The sequence below is a fragment of the Sorghum bicolor genome, chromosome 3, assembly GCF_000003195.3.
Source record: "Sorghum bicolor cultivar BTx623 chromosome 3, Sorghum_bicolor_NCBIv3, whole genome shotgun sequence".
NCBI classification, from domain to species: Eukaryota; Viridiplantae; Streptophyta; class Magnoliopsida; order Poales; family Poaceae; genus Sorghum; species Sorghum bicolor.
This window is the reverse complement of record NC_012872.2, coordinates 10332520-10355149: the sequence shown is the minus strand read 5'-3', so window position 1 is coordinate 10355149 and position 22630 is coordinate 10332520. Positions and strand designations below refer to the sequence as shown.

Sequence of the window (22630 nt, the reverse complement as noted above, 5' to 3'; positions counted from 1 at the left end):
CCAGAATTCACACTTGCTAAACTTAGCATATAACTGATGTTCTCTCAGGCGAGTCAACACTATCCTGAGATGCTCTTCATGTTCTTCTTTAGTTTTGGAATAGATGAGAATGTCATCAATGAATACAACCACGAACTTATCTAACTCTGGCATGAACACTGAATTCATCAAGTACATAAAATGTGCTGGAGCATTTGTCAGACCAAAAGACATGACCAGATATTCATACAGACCATATCTGGTAGTGAATGCTGTTTTCGGAACATCTTCTGGTTTGATCTTAATTTGATGATACCCAGATCTCAAGTCTATCTTCGAAAATACCTTAGCACTAGTAAGTTGATCAAAGAGAAGATCAATACGGGGCAAAGGATACTTATTCTTGATTGTTACTTCATTCAAAGGACGATAATCCACACATAGCCTCAAGGTATTGTCCTTTCACAAAGATTGCCGGACAACCCCATGGTGATGAACTAGGTCGAATGAAACCTTTATCCATCAATTCTTGCAACTGAGTTTTTAATTCTGCTAATTCTTTTGGTGGCATTCTATAAGCTCTTCTGGATATTGGTGCTGTCCCTGGCTTGAGCTCTATTTCAAACTCCACATCACGATCAGGTGGCAGACCAGGTAAATCTTCTGGAAACACATCAGGAAACTCACAGACCACTGGAATGTCCTTGATTTCCTTGACAGAGATAGCACATACTTGCTCAACTGCTCTCTTAAGGGTAGGGAGATGGATAAGAAGTTGAGACTTGCTATTAGGTAAGTTGACCTTGATGGTTCTATTTAAGGTGTCTATAACTGCACCTCTCTGGCTCATCCAGTTCATACCCAAGATTACATCTATACTTGGATCTTTTAACACTATCATGGATGTTGGAAATATATATCGACCCAAGTCTATTGGTACCTGATATACCATTTCCTTAGTGCATAGTCGACCCCCAGGTGACTGTATAAAGAATCAAAAAGTGTGAGCGCTGGGTGTTGGGCAACAGGGAACATACCAAGCATCACTGGTTCTCCTTTGGGTATAGCTTCAATTTGAGTGTGGAAAACCCTTCCTGTTTTCGGAGTACCCTTACCCTTCTGCTGATTCTGGGCATTACCTTTGTTTTGATTTGCTTGCTGATTTCCAACTGGCCTTGATACATTGACATTTGGAACATTTTGCCTTGGGTATGGGCAATCACGAGCAAAATGCCCACTCTTCCCACAATTGTAACAAGGATTGTTTGCAGCTTGTGGCACTGGCGGACGAATGGCAGGAGCATTTGGCTGACGTTGAACATTGAATGGCATTGCTGGCCTTGCAAAGCTCCTCTGCATATTCTGCTGCTGAGGCGGATGATAAGAAGGACGATATGATGGGCGGAACTGCTGAGCTGGATGATATACGAGCCTCTGGCGCTTCTTGTTGCCGCCAGATGATCCGGACCCTGAGACAAACCCCTTCTTCTTCTTAGCCTCCTTATGTTTGCGGTTCTTTTCTTCACTGGAGATAGCGATGTTCACTGCCTCATGATAAGATATATTGCCACATGATGCCATCATTAACTGGAGCTTTGTATTCAAGCCCCTCATGAAACATGCCTTCTTCTTTTCATCAGTGTTGACTTGCTCAATTGCATATTGGGATAGATGATTAAACTTTCCAATATACTGCAGGACTGGCTCATCCCCCTGACGGAGAGCTAAGAACTCTTCAAGCTTCATTTTCATAACTCCATCGGGGATGTAATGAGGCCTAAAGGCTTCCTTGAATTCTCCCCAAGTGATTCGGTGGCGGGTTGGTTGAACAGCCAGTAAGTTTGCCCACCAAACCCCTGCACCCCCTCTCAGCTGCTGAGCGGCGAAAGCTGGCTTCTGGGTTTCAGTACAGTTGATGAGACTGAACTTTTGCTCCATGGTGCGAAGCCAATCATCAGCTTCAAGAGGTTCATCAGCTTTTGTGAATACTGGGGGACGGGTATCTGTGAAGTCAATATATGTGGTTTCTTCTCAGTTATTGCGACCACGGCCACGCTGACCAACATTCTGGTTCTGTGCTAACAGAGTTGTTGCATTGACCAAGGCTGCAATTGCATCAGCCAAAGAGGGTGGAACTGGTGGTGCATTAGGAAAATCATCCCCACCCTGGGAAGAACTAGCTCCATGGTTGTTAGCAGGCATCTGTTTAAAACACATCACACTTTGATTAACATCCTTACTTAACCATCATACATCATGACATACATAACACAAACACGTTCATCTTATTTATCATACAAGTCCGCTCTTGGGCAGGACTACTGAAACCACTATTTTACACAACTTCCCATACTAGAGGTTTTCTGACTAACTAAGTTACAAAGTCAGAAGATCACACTATATTATACTTCTTGCCTACTCAACCCCTAGTCATCATCCATGTCCGATCCACTTTCGTTGACATCCTCATCTGGAGCTGGAATTTCCGGCTCCTCTGCTTCATCCTCAGAAGTGTCACTATCTACTTGGATGACAAATGGTCCTTCCTCTGCTGCTTCAGGAGCCTCGGGTGGATTGAGGGCATTATGCAGCTGGTGCACCTCCTCATGGAGGATGTTGGTATAGGCCTCAAGATTGACCACATACCCCGCCATATGGTACAGTTGAACTTCCATGTTGATGTTGTCAGTGAGCATCAGGCGCAAATCATTCTTCATAAGCCTGTAGGTCCTTGGCGAAGGAGGACCTCCGCTAGTGTCACTCCCGTTTCCGTTGCTGGCGTCATCAGTGCTGCTATCGCTGCTATCGGAGGGTGGCGGATCGCTTGATGCCAACTGGTGCCTTGGGACACGACCTCCGGTTGACTTGCGAGCGGTTAGGCGGGTACGAGCCATCTGCCAAAATATTTTTATTTTGAATATTAGAACTATATATGTTCTAAAGTTAAAGGATAGAGTTTTATAATTAGATAGACATATTACCTCTATTTATTAACAACTTTAAGGAGGAAAGTTAATTACATGTTATCAATAATGATGCATGAAACGTACTTACGAACAAAGCATACATCAAACAATTAATTAACTTTAAATTAGTCACTTAACATAAAAGTGCATAAACTTTCTTTTCCTAAATAGGGCAATATTATAAGCATCGTTCCTTATATATAAATATCACCATAATTATACCAAGAACATATCCATTTAGATAGAAGGATAAGTCTAAAGAATGATTTGAGACAAGTTAGAAGCATAAGACAAGCTTAGAAGCAATTTGGACTCAAACTAATTTGAAATTTAGTTTGACTCAAAAGCTTTTGAAGTTTTTAAATTGAATACTGTTATACTTTCTAAGGGAAACCTGCTCTGATACCAATCTGTGGCAGAACCTCCTGAATTAATTGGCCCACATGCACCCATCATTGTCTCAAAGACTTCTCATCGGCGTGCACGAGTTCCAAATGATTCAAGAAGTCTGTCGGGTGTCCTCGGGAAACCCGAATCATCCACGTTACATTCTTTCCAGGAATTCCCTCATTAAGCATTACAGTATTACAACATTTTCATAGATAAGATAAATCAGAGTAAAAGCGGAAAGGTTACATAACATAGATTGAAACTTAAGTCCAACGGTTACAAACCATAAGTATTAGTACATAAAAGGTTCGGAACTTTATATTACATAAACCATAAGTCACACAACTTGCTTTACTTGCCCAAGGTCACACATCAGATTCATCATCATCACTCTCCTCCACAAGAGTAAAGTAACAATGACCATCAAAAGGTTGATCAAAAGGTTCACCTGCAACATGGGTTAATAAACCCTGAGCACAAAAGTACTCAACAAGACTTAACCGACTAGAAAAGAGGTGAAGACTCAGGTATGCAGGTTATAGGGATTCAAGGAAAAACTTTATCAGAATCAAAGCATTTCTTTTGCATAAAAGCTTACTAAAAGTAAGACCTACTTTTAGATTTTAACTCAAGATCATCATTCATGACTAACCAAAACTATTATCAAACTTTCATAAACATACTACCTCTTTCTTATACCAAAGTTTCATTTATTACTACGATGATGGTGTGAGGATTGAGGCTCCATATCCGAGGAAACACGGCGATTCGAATCGATTAAACCCAGCTGGGGATTCAGTACCACACGACATATGTAGAACTTAATCTTGCATATGTCAACCTGTTTCTATAGATCCTCCCATACAAGAACGGGTCCAGCGTCACCCGAGAGTACAGTACACCACCATCCTACAGCCAATCTAGATGTTTCCCGGTCATCTCAGATCCGTAAGGTGGGTACACGCTACTCTCGCCATCTCTCCACTCCCAGTACGCGGTTAGCCGTTCTCAAGTATCGGAATAGCTATAGGTAAGGCTTACCATCGCATGTGGGCTGTACTCAAAGGTCTCAATCACAGCAGGCCACCAACGGAACGGTCCTTAATCGACACAGTTGGAGACACTACTTTAAGACTCCATTCTTAAAGCAAGTCCACCGACCGGTCTCAAGTTGAAACATCATTGACCATAAAAGTATTCCACAACAACCCTTCAAACTTTCTCATTTGAAAACCTATCTAATAAGCAGGACTAAGCATACTAAGCATTTTCATAAACAGGTATCAAGGTTAATATAAGAATCACCAAGGTAGGTAATGCAGCAAATAGGATTCACTCAACTCCTATTCACCTAATGCATCATATTAACTCAAGTGATATAAATAACTTTATGAAAATACAAGGATAGGGTTTAATGTCCGGGGCTTGCCTTGGTCGGAAGGGAAGTCCGACAACTCAGCAAAACCAGATGGATTCACAAACTCGGAAGCAACCCACTGAGGATCAGATTCCTCCGGAGCGTAGTCTACACGTAGAAGTGCATATGCATGATCAATGAGATACTCATGACATGATAAAGACAGGTTACATGTTCTTGGATGATAACAACAAACATAACTACCTCGAGTACAATTTACCTTCATGGTAAAGAAACAAACTAATCTAGCTATCAAAGTATAGATCACTACTAAACAAATTTTATCATCTTTATTAATCAATGTTGTGTAGCTATCAAACAACAAAGATCATTTATATAAAACAATCCATAACCAGGGAGCATATCATGCTAAGTAACCACTGGTTGTCAATCAATCCAAAATACCACTCAAATCCTAAAAGGATTAATCATTTCTATTTCTTTTATAATTATTTTAAATGGCTTTATTAAGAAACAGAGCATACTTTATCAAAAAGAGCTGAAATTATTCCTGAAGCTAGATAACAGTAACACAAGTTCACATGTCAAATTTCATGATTTTTGGATATACTCATAAATTATTAAAAATCATGGAAGATCTATTTATTAATAAACACATGCAATTTATCTATACCTGCAAACTATCAGAAAATAAACTCTAATATTTTTCCTGTGTTCTAAGAAATTTATAGAACCTACACAAAAATTTTCATAATTTTTGGATCAGCAGATAATTTATTATACAAAATCAAATATATACATCATAAATTGCATAAAAGAAAAAGGAAACAAACACTGTTCTATTGAGGCCGGCCCGAATAGCCTCGGCCCAAGCCGGCCCACGCGCTGCACCCTCTCTCTCTCTCTCTCACACACAGCCGCTGACGGGGTAGCCCCACCCGTCAGCTCTCTCTCCCACACGCACGGCGGCTCGGCCGCGACTCCAGCCGCCGCCGGCGGGGTCTGAGCTCGCGCTAGGGTGCGCAACAGCGTCGCGTCGCTCCCGCGACTCCACTGCTAGGCTCTAAGCACGCCCTACCCCTTTCTTCCCACCTCGGCCGCACGAATGGCGGGCGACCATGGCGGTTCCCGTAGACCGGCTGCTGTGGCTCGGTAGAGCGCAAAAGAATTGGACAGGGAGGTTCGGGGAGGGATAAGGAACACGGTGCTCACATCACCACAACGGGAGAGGCGGTAGAGGAGCTTGGCGACGGTGGCCGTGCGGTCGGGCGGGTGCTCCGGCTCCGGCGAGCTCGTTCCGACGATCCTGTTCGCGCCCAAAGCGAAAGAGCGAGCGCATGAGATACAGAGGCGGAAAAAGAACCGGAAACAACCGCGAGCAGGATGTGCCACTCACTGGAATAGCGAGACCACGGAGGGAGCTTCTCGGCGGCGGTTTCGGCCGGAGATGGAGAAGAAAGAGAAGCCCCGGCGATTGAACGGACTAGAGAAGAAACTTGGAAGTGCACTGGGTTCGCAAAGAAGTGGCAAACTTAGTGAACTGCTCAATTTGGTGTGAGAGGGATCGAGCACGATCAATTTCAAAGAGGAAGACGTCGGGTTCCATCGGCCGTGGACGGTGAAAACGAGCGGCGGCGTCCACGTTGGTGCTCAAGTGGAGGGAGGAGCGAGCCCAGAGCGTCCACGTCGCCTGACGACCCTGGCAGCAAGCAGCTGCGTGCTTGCACGCATGCAGGCGGCGCTGCGCGGGCGGTGGCCGCGCTGGACAGGGTGCCGATATCCATATCGGGCTACTGTAGACGTCCATATCCTCCCCATTCTGTCTTTTTGCGAAAATCGACCAAAATTTGAATAGAAGTCAAAATTCTACCAAAATAAAACTTGTTCAGAATTTTGAATGCTACAAAACATCTTTAAGGGTCCAAGGCTGATTTTAAATGGAAAGGGATGAATTTGAGCCAAACTGTTTGAAATTCAAAACTCAAATTGGGAAAAATTCCAATTTTGAATTGGGGCAGATTAGAAATTCCAAAATTACTTTTGATTTTCCAAAACAACTTGAAAAACTCCCAACATGAAAGTTGTTCAGCTTTTCAAGCCCTACAACTTTCATGTTGACCATTTTTCAAAATTCCAAATAGATTTTGAATTGAAGACTCAAATTAGAAAAGGGGACACTTTCCAGAAATCTGTATTTTCAAAATTACTTTGAATTTTGTATTCAAACTTCAAAAACTCAAAACACCAAAGTTGTACATCTTGACAAGATCTACAACTTTGCTTTTGAACTCAACTTCAAATTTTGTTTGGTTTTTGAATTGCACAAAAGGGGGCAAATCCAGGGTTTTTAAAATTAGGGTTTCCCCCCTTAAGCTCTCGGAAAACTTTCACCCTAGGGTTTTACTCACCAACACAAACATCCATACACAAAATAAGCACACTTTAAATCCCTAAGCACATTCAACCAAACTAAACTTATTTTAAGTTAGTGCATCAGTGTGTGCTTAACAATTATACTATGCAATGCTCATGATGACATGATCCACTTTTAGTACCCGTAACATCGGGGATGTTACAAATAGCTATAGCGGTGATTCTTGAGGTCAGACAAAGATCTTGAAATCTACCATTGTCTAGAGTTTTCTTGTGGTTTTTGATTGCCCACAAGCAGAGGTGAGGATAGATTGCTCCGAAGTGATAGGATATAGAGAACTGAAGATAACCAAAACCCAAGCTATTTATTTCATTAATCCTTATGCCTTATACCTATAAGCTAAACGAAATTATGGAATAATCCACAAAATCATTGCAATCGTTACAAAGATCCAAAGCATGCATAGGCATAATAACAAACCAACTAAGCATTGAAGGTTCATACTCACTCAACTTGCGATACTATCGTTCTCTTCATAGTAAGGGTAAAGATCCTAAAACTCCTCTTTTGATTATGCAAGCAGGTGGTAAGAAAAGATTCTAAAAATATACCAAATCAAGGAGTGAAGATAAGAACAACGATTTTTAAAATGAGCAACAAGGTAGGAAGGAATAGCAAGGGTAGAGATATAGTATAGAGGAAAATACCAAGGTTTATAGAGCAAGGGTGTTATAACAATTTCAGAACCTTAAGATGACCAATTTCTAACTAGGCTTGCGCCCTACAGTCAGCATTGCTTTGATACCACTTTGTAGCACCCGGTTTTAAGAACAAAACCAGATACACACCATATGTGAGCCCAGGAAGTCAAATCTTACATATAGCCACAAATAGGGGTAATATCAATAGACAATGCTTATATATAACAAACTTAGTATAAAAGATATAACCTTAGATAGCAAACAGTGGAAAGACACTCCGTTCTTCAGGCGAAAGCTCCAAATCCATAGGGACAACTGACTGGTTGAGCACAAGCCTAAACTCTTTTCCAAGCTTGCAATCTGGTACCCATCCGGGATTTTTATCCAAATAAAATGTAAAGGCAAGCGTAAGTACATCTCGTACTCAACAAGAATAACATAGGGTTCATGAGGCTCAAAGGCTAGACACTGGTTTAACTGCATGTAGCTTTTAGTTGTCACAATTTTAGCATATGAGTAGCATCAAGTTGGCAAGTCCCATAGTAAACTCATGATCAATTAAGGTGAATAAAGAATAGCATAAACAACATATTAGCAATAATATCATTAATAATTTTCCATTAGTGATCATTTATTCTGTATTGGTCCAAGGCCGCTCGTGACCGTGAGCACGGCTGATATATCAGTTTTACACTCTGCAGAGGTTGTACACTTTCACTTTGAGTCGTGATTTACCCTTTCGCCCGAGGTCATGAGTCTCTAAACCCCCTTCCTAGGGAGGCCGGCAGGGTTCACTATGAAGCCTTTCAAAGGTTCGTCTAACAAGTTAGGGCCGCTAGGTTTCGTTAGTCAGTCCGTGTGACTCACCCGTAGGAATCCACGGTCTGCTATCCCCCACTTGCGCCACAAGGGTAACCACTAACAAGCTAGAAAAGGTCCTCATACTGAGCTAAAGCCAGAGCCATGTAGCCCTCACAGTTGTACTGTATGTCCCGTATGGTCAGATACAGATAAGTCCTTATGGAGAGAAACTAGAGCACCATAAGATAGCCCAATGCTCCAACCCTCTTTTCCAAAGTTGCTAAAAAGTCATCTTTTAATGTTTATTGCATAATCCTTTAATCAATTTACAAGATCATGGTTTAGTGGAGCACTAGCATAAGCTACCCAATGCATAACCATAGGTGACAAGGTATAAGATCAATACTAGGAAATCCTTATCAAGGAGACACATGCAATATGAACTGTGTGATTAAAGTTATTAGGAAACAAGGTTGATCCCATGCTATACTTGCCTTGAAACTCAGATCTTTCTTTTAGTTCCAAACCTTCCACAAACTGCTTCTTGATCACCACGTAAAAGCTCACCGACTAAACTCAGTCATCACATCAACACCAATCATACAGAGGCAATCATACAAAGCAAAACAAACCTATAATTAGAACAATACACCAACAGTAGCAAATAAAGATGAAAAGTTTATGAAAAGAATCAACATCGCTCTACGATCACACAGACGTAAAGATCACGAAAATCGGAGCTATAGCGAAGAAGATATGAATTTTCTAAGATTTCCTTTAATAAAATAATTAATTAAATAGGATCACGAAAATAAAAAGTTGTAAACTCAGTGAGACTAACATGTAGATCTTGTGATTACGAATCTAACGCAATTTGAATGGATCAAATCGGAGTTAAAATGAAGATTTTATGAGCTAAACAAATCTGGTGGCAATTTTGTAATTACTGAAAACATATTTTGATTTAGAAACCCAGGTAAACTAATTGGAGTAGAGCAAAACCTGGCGGCCAGCCATTGCAGCAGCGAGCTCCTAGCCGGCGAGCATGAAACTTAAGCCTACGGCTACGATTTGATGCGGGGAAAACAAACTCACCAATAGAGATTTCGCAGATAGGTACGAAGCGGAGATGGAAAGCACGACGACGGGCGGATCGACACCGGACCGAGGGCGATCACGTTGTAGAGAAGAAAATAAATTTTTATTTTACTACCTTAGGAATTCTCAAATGAGAGGCTTCCCATATGGTAGTATTTGGTGTGCTTTGCCTACGGGGTTAGGTACATATATATAGGAAGAAAAACTCCCCACCTCCACGTCTACTAGCGATATGGTACTAATTGATTTGCACCCTTTATCTTTACTAATAGGTCTAATTAATTATTAAAGCCCACTAATAAATAAAGACATGGGCCTTGAGCGTTGAGAAAAATGAGAGATTTATTATTTTCGGAATTAATTAATTTCATGGATAAAATAATTCTAGAAAAGTTAAGAATTATTATTTAAGCCAAGAAAAAATACTCCGAAAGCTCCAAAAATTTGAGAAAAATTCTCAGAGACATTATGGAATATGAGGAACCCAAATAAAGTATTTGGAGCTCATGATGAGATAATATGGAGCATCTAAAAATTAGATCATGCTCACAGAAGAGTGAGAACAAAAGCTGGAAAAATTTCTGAAAAGTTTGTAGAGATTGCTTGATGGACGAGGAACTAAAATGAGTGAGTTGGATGACAAAGAAAAGATTTTAGGAAGCTCCTAATAAAAACTTGACCTGAGGAATAAGGAATTTGGTTGTAGATAAAGATAAAGATGTACCGACCAAGGAAGATCGTTCTACTTAACGCAATTTTAAAAACATTGCTTACTCTCAACACACAAAGGAGCAACAATCAAACATTGCATCAAATCTTATGCAACAACATGTATGCACAACAATGTTGCTAAGTCTTATGATAAATTTTAATTTAATGAAAAATATTATTTTCCCTATGTTTCATGAGCACAAAGAAATGTATAATTACTTATTTCTCCTCTATTTCCAAAAAAGTAAAATTTAGGGTGTTACAATACTGATCTGAAGTATATGTGGAGCTTGTGAGGCAACAAATATAAAAAGATGGCACATAAGTTTGTAACAAATAGCAATTCTGAACTATAGTCCCGAGCACTTGTCCTCATTGCTAGCCTATATGTGTTCCTAGCACAAGACATCAAGAGTATGATAGACAACGCGCAATACCACACACTCCAAAACAATTCTCTAGGTGTCCTCTATGTGCTTTCTCTCCCTCTTTTCTTTTTTCACTATATTTTTCATCGACCATTGTTTTTGGAACTTTTTTACTATGTTTTCATATTTTGGCTTACTTAAGAGCATAGAAGAACCACTCACAAAATTTTTAAGATCAAACAGATGAAAGGTGTGGCCTATACAAGGTTTCTTGTGTGCTCCAAGAAGCATGTCGGATCTCTTGGGCTCAAAAACAAAATCTACCTAGCCAAACTTCTTAAAAATAATTTCAGCGAACCCATTGAAGGGGGGAGAAACGTATGCAAAAATTTCTTCTAATCTCCGTAGGTATATAATTTGACTAATCTCGAGTCTATATGTGAAAGTTATAATCATTTGAAGGAAGATACACTTTGAGTCAAGGTTTCTAGAGAGCACAAAACAGGCACATTATACACAATTTTGTGGTTGTAGCTAGGGTTGAAGGAAAACAATGGAGGGATCACATAAAATGGACTCAAATATGATCTAAACTAGCAACAATATACCATGACATAGGACACAAAATAAACAAGATGGACTCTAAATCTGGATTATGCAAAGGCTATGGTGTGGAAGGATGTAGGACAGAAAAAAATATGGTGGTGGACTATGGGACAAAGGTGAAAATACTAGAACTAAGGTAAAGGTGTGAACTTGATGGTAACACCGAAAGCTTTGATTACAAATTGATGAGAATGGGGTTTTGATCTTCCATCAGATGAAGATAGTTGTCGATTTGGTAGATACTTGACACACCGATCTAGCTAAAGAGACTACAAGATCTTTTTTGGGGGGGGAGGGGAGAGACCACAAGATTTGAATTCTACAACCTTAGTACCATATCTTCTCTAACATCAACGTTACTACCTGATTGATCTTGCTAAGATGGAGACAAGCAAGAACTCGAAAGAACGCAATCTAGAGAAAAATTATTGATGCATGATTAAGCACTAAGAGCTATGGTCTCACACATAGATGAATGACTACCATTTAGTGATAGATCGGTCTAAAGCAAAGCCGAAACCCTATCATGGGTGAGAGCTACCGATTATAAGGTATTTAGGGCATGCATACCCCTAGACGTGCCCTTAGTAGGCTCAAAGATGATACATGACCCAGTGGACAAAAGACGATGTTGTAGCACCTTGATAGGTTCTAGACATACTTGTTTTGATGATTTCTATTAACTCCGGTGGAATTTTAATGTGAGGCCAATGGCATTCGAAAGTTTGTATCCTTAACTTTTTATGCATATGTAGAATGTCAAAACAGAGTCCATATGTGTAATGGACGATTATTTTTAGTGTTGATTACCCCTAAGGACCGAGCTAGACTCAAACTTGACTTAGATAGGGCCTCTATCTTGACTTGGATGAACTTGTTGGTCTTCGCTACCTCGATATCTCTCTTTAAGTATTTCATAATTCTCTTTAATGTTCCTATTTATAATAACTTAAGGATCGCTCAGAAACATGCACACCTTTAGATTTAGTCGGTGTGTCCCAGCTCTAGTCATCGGTACTTGTATAGTAGTTGGAGGAGTGATATGTGTATCTAAAAGAGTGATGTCCTTAACATGTGGCCGTGAGCTTGATTGCCAAAGATGCACCAGGATGCCAAGTAAGCGTGTGAGACAATGTGAACACGTCGCTAATGGAGAACACCTTTGTCACTTCAATTACAAGGGATGGGAGTGTCCTGGATCTTGGATGAATATTCCCTATTGAGGCTACCTGGAACTAACCCTGGGCACGAAATACCGAAAACCGAAACCGAACCGAAAAATACCGAAACCGAATAATTCGGTTCCTGTTCGGTACCAGGTTCCCAGGTACCGAATTTATCGAGGTACTTTCGGTACTGGGCCTCGGTAAACCGAAATTACCAAACAGTACAGAATTAGCCTGCCAGCAGCCCATGTAATAGCTATATATTATGTTTTGGACAACTATATGTTATGTATTTGTGGACAACTATATATTATGTATTTGTGCCTTTCTATTTGTTTAATTTGACACTATTATTCTATATGGATTCATATAAAATTTCTGTCAAAATTTGCTACTCAACCTAATATTACATGTTGTTCGGTACTTTCGGTATTTACCGGTACCGAACCGAAAATACCGAAACCGAAATACCTCGGTACCAAGTTTTTCCAGGAACCGAACGGTACCGGCTTCCTCTGGTACCGAATTAGAGAAGGTACCAAAATACCGAACCGATCGGTTCGGTAGTACCGATCACCCAGGGTGACCTGGAACTGTACACTAGTAAAATGGGGATCATCTCGTCCCATCCTCATAGATCTTGCAACCGAACACAAGCTTAGTCATCATGCATATAGTTCATTTTGGTAAGGATCTTGATGATAATTAGCAACTTCCTCTGATCCCCACGAACTGTATGTGATCTCAAAGGTTATGCACTAGTACAAAAAAGATTTTTAGGGATGTCTCTCTTTTCTACCAGACATGGTTAAACTAACACATTGCCTCTAACATCATCGATGAAAATCCATTCACAAGGTTAGTTCCATTAAGAAATCCACCTCTAAAAATATTTTCATTTTCAGAGGCGGTTCTCAAGGACGCTTGCATATGTCAATCGTCTCTAAAGCTTAGTGATTTTTAAAGGCGCTTTTATTAAGTCAATCGTTCTTAAAAATAGATGTAGCACAAATAAATTCATATCTTTTTTAAATAAAATCGGATGAAGATAAAATTTATATCAAAACTATAGAACTCAACAAGATCTAAAACTTTGTACTTGATAAAATTTTTGCTTGAGATCATTTAGGGTTCCAAATATATAAATTAATTCCTAGATTTTAAATTTTAAAATTTGAATTTTTCAAATGACTTTGGATAGAAAAATGTCCTATATGAAAGTTGTAGGGCTCAATGAGATCTAAAATTTGTAGTTAAAAGTTTTCTCATTTAAGATTGTTTACGAGTTAAAATATTGATTACAAGATTTTTATATATTAGTATATAAATAGATAGTATCGTAGAACTAGTCATAATTGATTGTGTGGTGTAGTGGTATAGGATGGACTGCACAGAGAGAAAGGTTGTGATTTCAAATATAATTTTTTTTCTTATTTTTAATTGTGGTTGTCTTAAGAGAACATCATCTAAAAATCGATATTGAGAGGCGGTTTTAAAACCGTCTCTAAAAACCACTTATTTTTACAATTAGTGGTATGGTTGTGGTTTTTTAAACTGCCTCTAAAAATCTATTTTAATCATCTTTAAAAATATTTTTCTACGGTTTGTTGACGTGGATAAGACACAAGAGCATTGGCGGTGGTTAGTGGTTAGTGGGGAGGCAAAGACGGGCACTTGCCCCTTCCTCCATGCATTGACCACTGGTCTCTATTGCCCCTCCCTCTTGCTTTATTTGGCACCACACTAGGAGTATCAATGAACAATTGAGCATAGGATGTTGTTGCCTTAGAGTTGACCTAACGCACCGTCACGTACATCCAGTGACGGAGCAAGCGGTGGCCGGTGGGGCTGTGGGGGCTCTAGCTCCCTAGGGCCGCCGAACCCATGGAGTCCCCTCTTAGCCTCTCATACAAAAATTTTGTTATTAATGCACTTTAAGAAGAGGTTGAAGCTATTTCAAAGAGTCAAAGTAGAAGAAATTCTCCTAATTCTAGATTTGTCCTGTTTAGTAGCCACACCCATACAAAAATAGCATAATGACAGTAGAAGTCAAATTTTCATCATATATGTACCTTTATGTTACAAATCTTTGTAAAAACAGCCACTCAACTAAGGCGAAAACGAGGAAGAAGACCAGTTTTACTCTGTATTGTGCTGCCAAGAACTGAGCAACATTTTTAGTTGTATGATGAGACTGGCTATACAAGAAGCACAAATTAGCAGGTTATAATAGGATTACATATAGGCTGCCCTACACGCGTGCCTCTCAACGAGCCGCATGAGGCAACACAGAAAAAAGGAGGACGCGCTAGCTCCGCATGAACTGTGGCATGCGTCCAGCTCTATCATCGACTGACACACACACACGCACGCGGCCATCAAATTGCATGTTAGGCCGCACTTAGACGACGACGACGACGACGACGACGTTACTGAACATTGTGGGTGGAAAAAAAAAATCAATGGGTATGTTCGTAAGGGACCATGTTGGAGAGCGTGCGGCAGATCTCGGACATCTCGATGAGCGACCTGTTGTGGTCCTCCATGGGGTTGGTGGAGCCGGCCTTCCTGAACTCCTCGTCGCAATTCTGCATGTCCTGTGCCACCATGCTCATGGTGGCGCGGATGGTGACGGCGTCCCTGAAGCCGATGGCGCGCTTGCAGGCGCCGAGGTTGTCCCCGGCGTCCAGGTAGTAGCTCTTGCAGAGGTTCAGCGCCCTCCGCACCAAGGGCGTCGGCGCCGCCGTCTTCACCTCCTGCTTCGCGACCCTCCGCGCCGCCTTGACGCGCTTCTTGAACGCGTCCACCTGCATCTCCAGCACCGTCACCGCGTCCACGACCTTGTACTTCTCGGCGTGCTTCCCCGCCGTCCTGGTGCACAGATCCGGGAAAGGTGTGCTCCTGCAGACTTCTTCCACACCGGCAACTCCCCCGGTGGCCGCCACCGGGCGTGCGGCCAGGAGCGCGACGGCAGCCGCGAGGACGATGAGCAGCACGCGGGCTCCGGCCATCGCTAGCCGATGGTTTTTATTAGTTGCAGGGTTGCGGGTGCGAAAGGGGCTGGGCAAGACTGCTCAATTCAACGGGACCGGCCAAGGCAGATAAATACTCCTACCGACTTGGGATGGGTGGCTCTGCATGCATATGGACGACGGAAATGACGGCTCTCCGCCATTGCTCGGGCTGCCATGGTCCGCTCGCTGTCGTCGCTGGCGTTGGGATTGTTCTATCTATAAGCTAAGGTACCCTAGCTAAAGAATGGCGAGAGCCTCATAGCCTCATCTCCTCCTTCCGTTTCACTGCTCACTAATTTGAGATGAGATGGTCTAACGGCCGAGAATAGAGCATATAGCACGTGACAAAACAAAACTAAAAGACCAGCAGAATTTGGTATATAACAAATACAAAAAATAGTTAATGGACTTCAAATTTAGAGCTCTTTTACCGCGGTTGCTGGCAAGCTGGAGTTTTGTGGTATTTTGTGTCCTCTTTTTTTTTTTGATAAAGCCCTTGGGCAAGCTTTATTGATCGAAAAAAGTTACATCGCCTGATAATAGTTGGACAATAAAACTAGGGGGATCATCGTCCCAAATACAATTTGTTCTAGAAATCATAGCTTGCCTAGCTAGCGCATGCGCCACATTGTTTGCCTCCCTACTTAAGTGCTCAATAGAGATCTCTTGAAATCCATTCCAGACGATGCTACACTCATCATAAATTGCAGCGGCTGAGTTCGCAATAAATCCTCCATTCTCCATAGTCTGGACAACCTCCAAGCAATTTGATTGAACAATCAACCGAATATGTTGAGCTAGCATCAGTCCCTCCTTAAGAGCAAAAGCTTCGGCCATTAGTGCATCAACAAAATAGGAGATAAAAGTATTTGAAGCTGCAATCATACTTCCAGAACCATCTCGAATAATAGCATCTGTGCTGCCACAGCCATTATCGCAGCCTTTGATTAGAGAAAAGAACTTTTAAACTTACTAGCAAGACGTGCCCGTACGTTGCAATGAGGTGTATAACTTATTAAGTGGTCACATGAACGACTTATTATTTAAAGATTTATGCAATGGTCACATTATATGTTCTAATTAGATTTCGTATTGTGTTTCAACATGTCATCGTAACTCGTATACCACGGAGAGAGATCTGTTTCAATATGTCTTAGAATCAAATTTCATATCACCGATAATATAGTGCTTCATATTCTAATTTAGTTTAGAATTAGACTCCACAATATAGACACATCACGTTAACTCATATAGTAGAGATATTTGCTTGGTCCATTGAATCCTCATGGGATAGTAGTGAGCATGTGATAGACCAAAATTCTTTCTTGGTGGTGAGAACCTATTTGACACAAAAAAAAAATCACGTGGGCATGCCCTTTTTACTTTTTTTCTGCAGTCTTACATTGTTTTAAGGTCGAGCCATAGCCACTTTGCATTGTGCCAATCTTACCGTCGACGATAAGTATTTCTGAAAATATCAAATATCCTTTTCTTCTAATTTTTTTATATATAAATGCTGATATTTTTCCTTTTTATCATAGAGATCGTATCCTCATCGGCCACAATTTTTTTTTGCCTTTTTTCTTTTTGCTTTTGCCATGACTCTTGGTTTGGGTCTTTTTTTCCTTTTTTGTGACACAATGATAGCTAGGAATTCTATTCTAATCCAAATAGATGCCTCCTAGTAAGTTGGATAAGGATCGTAATCTAAATCCATATGGAAAATAAAATAAGAGTAGAGATCAACTACAATAAGTTTCTTTGGTTTAAATTTTTTTCTTTTTTCCATAAATGCCACCTTTTTTTTCTTTTTGTCATAGAGTGTTGTCTTTCCATAAACACTGACTTTTTTCTTTTTCCATAGAGATCATGTTGTCATTGGTCACAAATTTTTTCCCTTTTAATCTTTTCCCTTTTTCTTTTTTGTCATGACTCTTGGTTTGGGTCTTTATTTTCTATTTTTTCGACAAGTATAGTTAGGAATCCTATTCTAATCCAAATAGCACCCATGAGGAATAGAATATTGGCGGACAGAAAGATACCTGGTGGACTAAAATTTTCATAATTATATATTAAGGAAAGATAATAAGTATCATCACTCTCAAGTGATTAGCTTCCCATCAGGTTTTAGATCCTCACCTTACCACATGGGAGTGATTATTAGTCGTTGTTGGCTTCAGCAAAACCGTCAGTGATGCTCCAGCAGTGATTGCGTGTTGTGGCGTAGTGGGAGGATATGAAAAAAAATTACCCACACCTGCAACAAAGATTATCCTTGATGCTAACAGCCACAAGTAGAAAAGAGAACAGCCAAAGAAAAATGACAAGACTTGTACATCTTCCAAAGACAAATTAAGTACCATGACTATTACTGAACAAGTTCAAGCTCAAATAAAATGGTGATAAATTTAGGACGACACTTGATCCCATACAAACAAATTTAGAGCTCATTTCAAGATTGGGTCTTATGTAATTAAATTACTTTTATACAAATTTAATTTATTAATTTTGGATCTTATTTGTTGTCAACGCCTATTATTGCGTTCCTCGGAACATATGTTACATGTTATGTCAGTTGGCAGACTTCCATAATGCATCTATTTCAGATTGTGTTTCATGACCTAGAACAATTCAACTGACACAGTCCTAAGAGCTTGAGTCTTCACAATTGTGCAAAAAAGGATTTCAAACTGATATTGTCTAAACATTCATCAAAAATTGTCTAAACAAACATTTTTGGTGTTCTATTTCACAACTCACATACCACAAAACTGACAATCACAAAATCAACAAGTCATATTAGACAATCAACAAGTAGATTTTTTATGCACAAAAGTGATAATCACACAATCAACAAGCCATACACATTTTGCTACTCGATATCACAAATTAAACCAAAGCGCATGACAAACTTGATAAACAACCCTATTATGGACATCGTTTCATTTATTGTCTACTTCAGACCCTATACTTTCTTAAGTTCTACAACACTCTAGCTATACTTGGGATCTACAACACGCATGAGAGTAGAGTGCCACACCTAGCACTGCTACCGGAGCCAACTCTTCAAAAAGGATGATGCCACGAGCCTCTATATGTCAACAGATAATTTCCGTCGGGGTTAGGTCCCCATCCTCATTGCCGTAGGGAGAATTTTTCATGTCCCCCTCTCCATCCCCCAAATGTCATCTAGGATAATTTCTTCATCGTCCTCGTCCCCACCGGGATATTAGTCACCACAAGGATTCACTATCCCCACTTAAACATATTAATTCTCACAAAATTTATTAATAGATAAACCAACAAGCACCTTAGAAAATCCACCAACTTATCACTAAAAGATATGAAATTATCAATAGACCTCTATATATCTAATACACTATATCCATATGAAAACAATAAATTGAACCACTTAATAGATTGGTGCAAGATTGCTACAAGAAATAGGTTCACGGGGGGCGGGGATGGTTCCCCATCCCAGTTGCTGCGAAACTCGACGAGGAGAGTTTTTCTCCAACTTCAATCCCTCTAGGAACTAAATCTTCCGATCCCCATCTCCTAGTAGGGTAATTCCCTGTGGTAAATCAGGGATTGTGTATGTATTACCATCTTTGCACATGTCGCAGCTAGGTGAAAGCCCTATCTTAGGTTTTGGTAATTGAGATAATTAGTGGACTAACCTCTACTTTAAGTGTTGTGAATGAGATAGGTTAGGTCCACACCAAGGTTGAGCAAGGATGGCACTCATGGAGGAGATGATGGTAGCAAAATGATGATCAAATGCTCAATTCTTGGAAAAGAAGAAAGATAAAAACAAAATGCATGTGCTCAAGGCAAAGGTATAAGCTAGGGCATTTTGTTTTGCTGATCAAGGTGTAATAGAGTGTTGATCGAGTATAGGATAGATAGTCGTACTATTAAGAGGAGAACTCAAAGTTCAAATGGGGTTATCTAAGTGCCACTAAGTTGATTGACTCTTTGCATGTGCATTAGATCTAGTGAGGAGATGGAAAACCCTTTGAAAATGATTATCAAAATGCTAATTCACTTCCACTAGAGTTGAAACACTTTTGGAGTTGGCACAGTTGCAAAAGGGTGGAAGAAGCAAGCTAGAGATGGTCACCAGTGGCCATCAGACTCTAACTAAGGGTGTTGGACTAGCAAAGACTAGGTCCGATGGCTAACCCTAGTTGTGTGCATTTCAAGTCACACCAAACCATTATGTATGGTCTAACAGTGGTGATCGAGGCAGTGTCGGACAGAAAGGGCACATTGTTCATCCACTAGTCCCCACCTGTCAATGCTAGGGTTGGTACGACAGGGGTCATCATAGACTGGTCAACGGTTCGAGGATCGACGACCATTTTCACGTTATAGGAGCTCTCTGCATGGCATCGATCAGACTAGAGGAAGGTTTTGGCTCGATGATCACCAGACTCTAGGCGATCGAACCATAGCACACATAGTCATTGGCGGCAATGGTCGAATTCAAACGGCTAGTGACACGTATGCCCCGATGGTCCGATGGTGGGCGTCAGTCGGTCCGACGGCCTCGACTTTTCTAAAGTGAGGAGCATGATGGCTCCTTGGCTCATGGGGGCTTATAAATAGAGCTTGGCCGGTCTTGAGGTGGCTCTCTTTGCACTCTAACCTATTAAACACCCTTGTGAGCCTAAGCAAACACCTCCTACTCATCTACTTGTCCATTGCTTGATCCAAGTTGAGATTAGGAGTGATTCTAGAGCATTTACATCTAGTTGTTGCATCTAGTGGTAGTAGTATTTGAGTTGAGCTCCGGGATTCTTATTACTATTGGTGGTTGCTGCCACCTAGGTGGCTTGGAGCAGCAGTGGGTCATTGAGGAAGATTGGTGATTGTTCTTCGCCTCCAACCAAGTGATATTGTGAGATGTTTTGATCCTACCTCACAAAAAGCAAAAGGATACTCTACTAAATTGCTCGTGGCTAGACGAAGAGCTTGTAGGACTGATTCTTGCGACATCCAAGTTGTGGGTTTGGCGTGTCATGCCAGTTAGTGCACGAATCACTCACTACTAGACTCACCACAACGAGGATTAAGTTGCTCGCAAGCAACCAAACCTCGGAAGAAAAAAATCATTATATCATCTCTCTTGAACGGTCCAGTGTAAAGCTCTTCACTTATATTTCACTCAACTTAGCATGTGTAGTGCTTGTTGCTTGTTTTGGTTGAGTAGTGGTAGTTCTCTTGTTAGTATATAGCACTAGACTACCTTATAGTTGTAACTATTTTATTTGTAGCATTCTAGTTTGTTCTCTTGATTAGTTGGTAGCTTGTTTGCTTGAGTAACTCAGTCTAGAAATCAAACTACGGCTTGTGCAGGAGGCTTGTTTTGGTTGAATTAGAGCTAGAGCAAGTAGTTGCTTGTACAATTTATTTTTGTACTACTCAACCTTTGCTATAGTATTTGTGAGTTTGTAGAAATATTTTTTATATGTTGTTTACCTTGTCTAGCCATCTAGATCCTATCACTACTAGACAGTGCCCAACAACCCCATGATTGGCAGCTCGAGCCCATCAACCTTGTCACTACCTCCTCTTCCTCATCGTCCTCTATGCAGCTTCATTTTTTTGTTCTCAACCAACCAATTTAAGTACCTATATCCGGTACCTTTCTTTTAACTCTACTAGGTAGCGTGCCCGTGCGTTGCTACGGGACAACAAAAAAATTTATATTAAAATATATAGATCGCACAATAATATAATAGTATTATAAAATTAAACACCGACATGGAAATGATATTTAATCTAAAAAAACAAAGTTCCTAAAATTAACACAGTCATGGAATAGCACATTGGTGTTCATTCTCACACTTATCAAATGCCATGACTGCAAGACATTTATACAGGCCATGTCCTTGAAAATTGCACAAATGGTAAACATGGGTTCCAATAGACAGATTCTGCTAGCATATCTAACACCAATACTTGGTTTCTGCATATAGTGAGATAAGACAAATATATGTTGTTTCACAATAGAACAAAATCCTCTGATTGTTAGACTAAGCTGGTCTCTAAACGTCAGGGACCAGAATAGGCACTACTGCTTCAATCTTTCAGTCCTAATGGTTGTCCGGAAGAGCTCTTCGACGGTTCGACCTTGCCTAATAGCCTTTTCAATATAATCTTTAAGTGTGAATGCTTTCAACCATCATCATCATGGTACTGAATTTGAACTACAGTTTCTAGACAAAGGTGTAAAGGAATTAGGCAAGGGTGTAACATGATTTCCACCATTGATATGTTGTGCACACTGAGTTTGAACTGTAGTTCATAAAAAATACAGCAAAACGATGTTGAAAATTACAGCACAATGATGTCCCAACCATCAATGGCTTCTGCTCCATACCTAATAAACCCCACCTGGCCATTAGGTGCTTAGATCTCGATCATCTAGCCCCCCAAGGCATCAGCGCCCTCCCTCAACTCATGTTGAAGATGCATTGGCAGTGCAGGCATGCCAACACGTGAAGGCTCATGTGCCAGGTTGTCCTCTATTCTCATTGAAGATTGTCAATCATCTTCTAAATCAGTAATTTCTTTTTGTTATCTGAATCAGTAACGTAAACAACATTTGGTCTTCAGGAAACATATTCAAAATTAACTAAGACAAGGCATCAGTACTTTTACAATCTCATTACAGAAACTTCTAAAAAGATTCATTCAATTAGCATATGTAGAAAAAATAAGTTTACTTATCTGATCCAAGCCACCTAATAATATGTATACTTAGCAGTCTGGAACACCACCATAGCCCACATCTACGGAACTGGTTACTACATGGCACGCCAAAACTTTGATAATACTACAATTTTATTCTACATGATTAGAACATCAACTCTAATTTTCAAGCAAATAGTAATATTCATACTATCAAGCGCATTAAAAAAATTGTCAAAATTACCTGCATGTAACAACCTTAAAGGTATCATCCACATATATCGGAGAATTGCCACGACTGAGTAGTAAATATAGCACATAAGTAGGAGTTAGTTTTCATCTGCAAAACTTCAGAAAAAACCCATCGCATTGCAAAAAC

At 40.4% G+C, this 22630-nt stretch overlaps 1 protein-coding gene and 1 long non-coding RNA gene across 2 annotated transcripts; both read right to left on the bottom strand.

Annotated features, from left to right (window-relative positions):
- On the bottom strand, window positions 14582-15611 carry LOC8072409. The gene has a single exon (XM_002455336.2). It carries the CDS (start codon window positions 15547-15549, stop codon window positions 14998-15000), a length of 552 nt encoding a protein of 183 aa, XP_002455381.1. The 5' UTR covers window positions 15550-15611; the 3' UTR covers window positions 14582-14997.
- On the bottom strand, window positions 21941-22626 carry LOC110434045. The gene is made up of 2 exons (XR_002451496.1): window positions 22496-22626; window positions 21941-22141 (listed from the first exon to the last, which is right to left on the bottom strand). It is a non-coding gene; the product is annotated as an uncharacterized LOC110434045 (long non-coding RNA).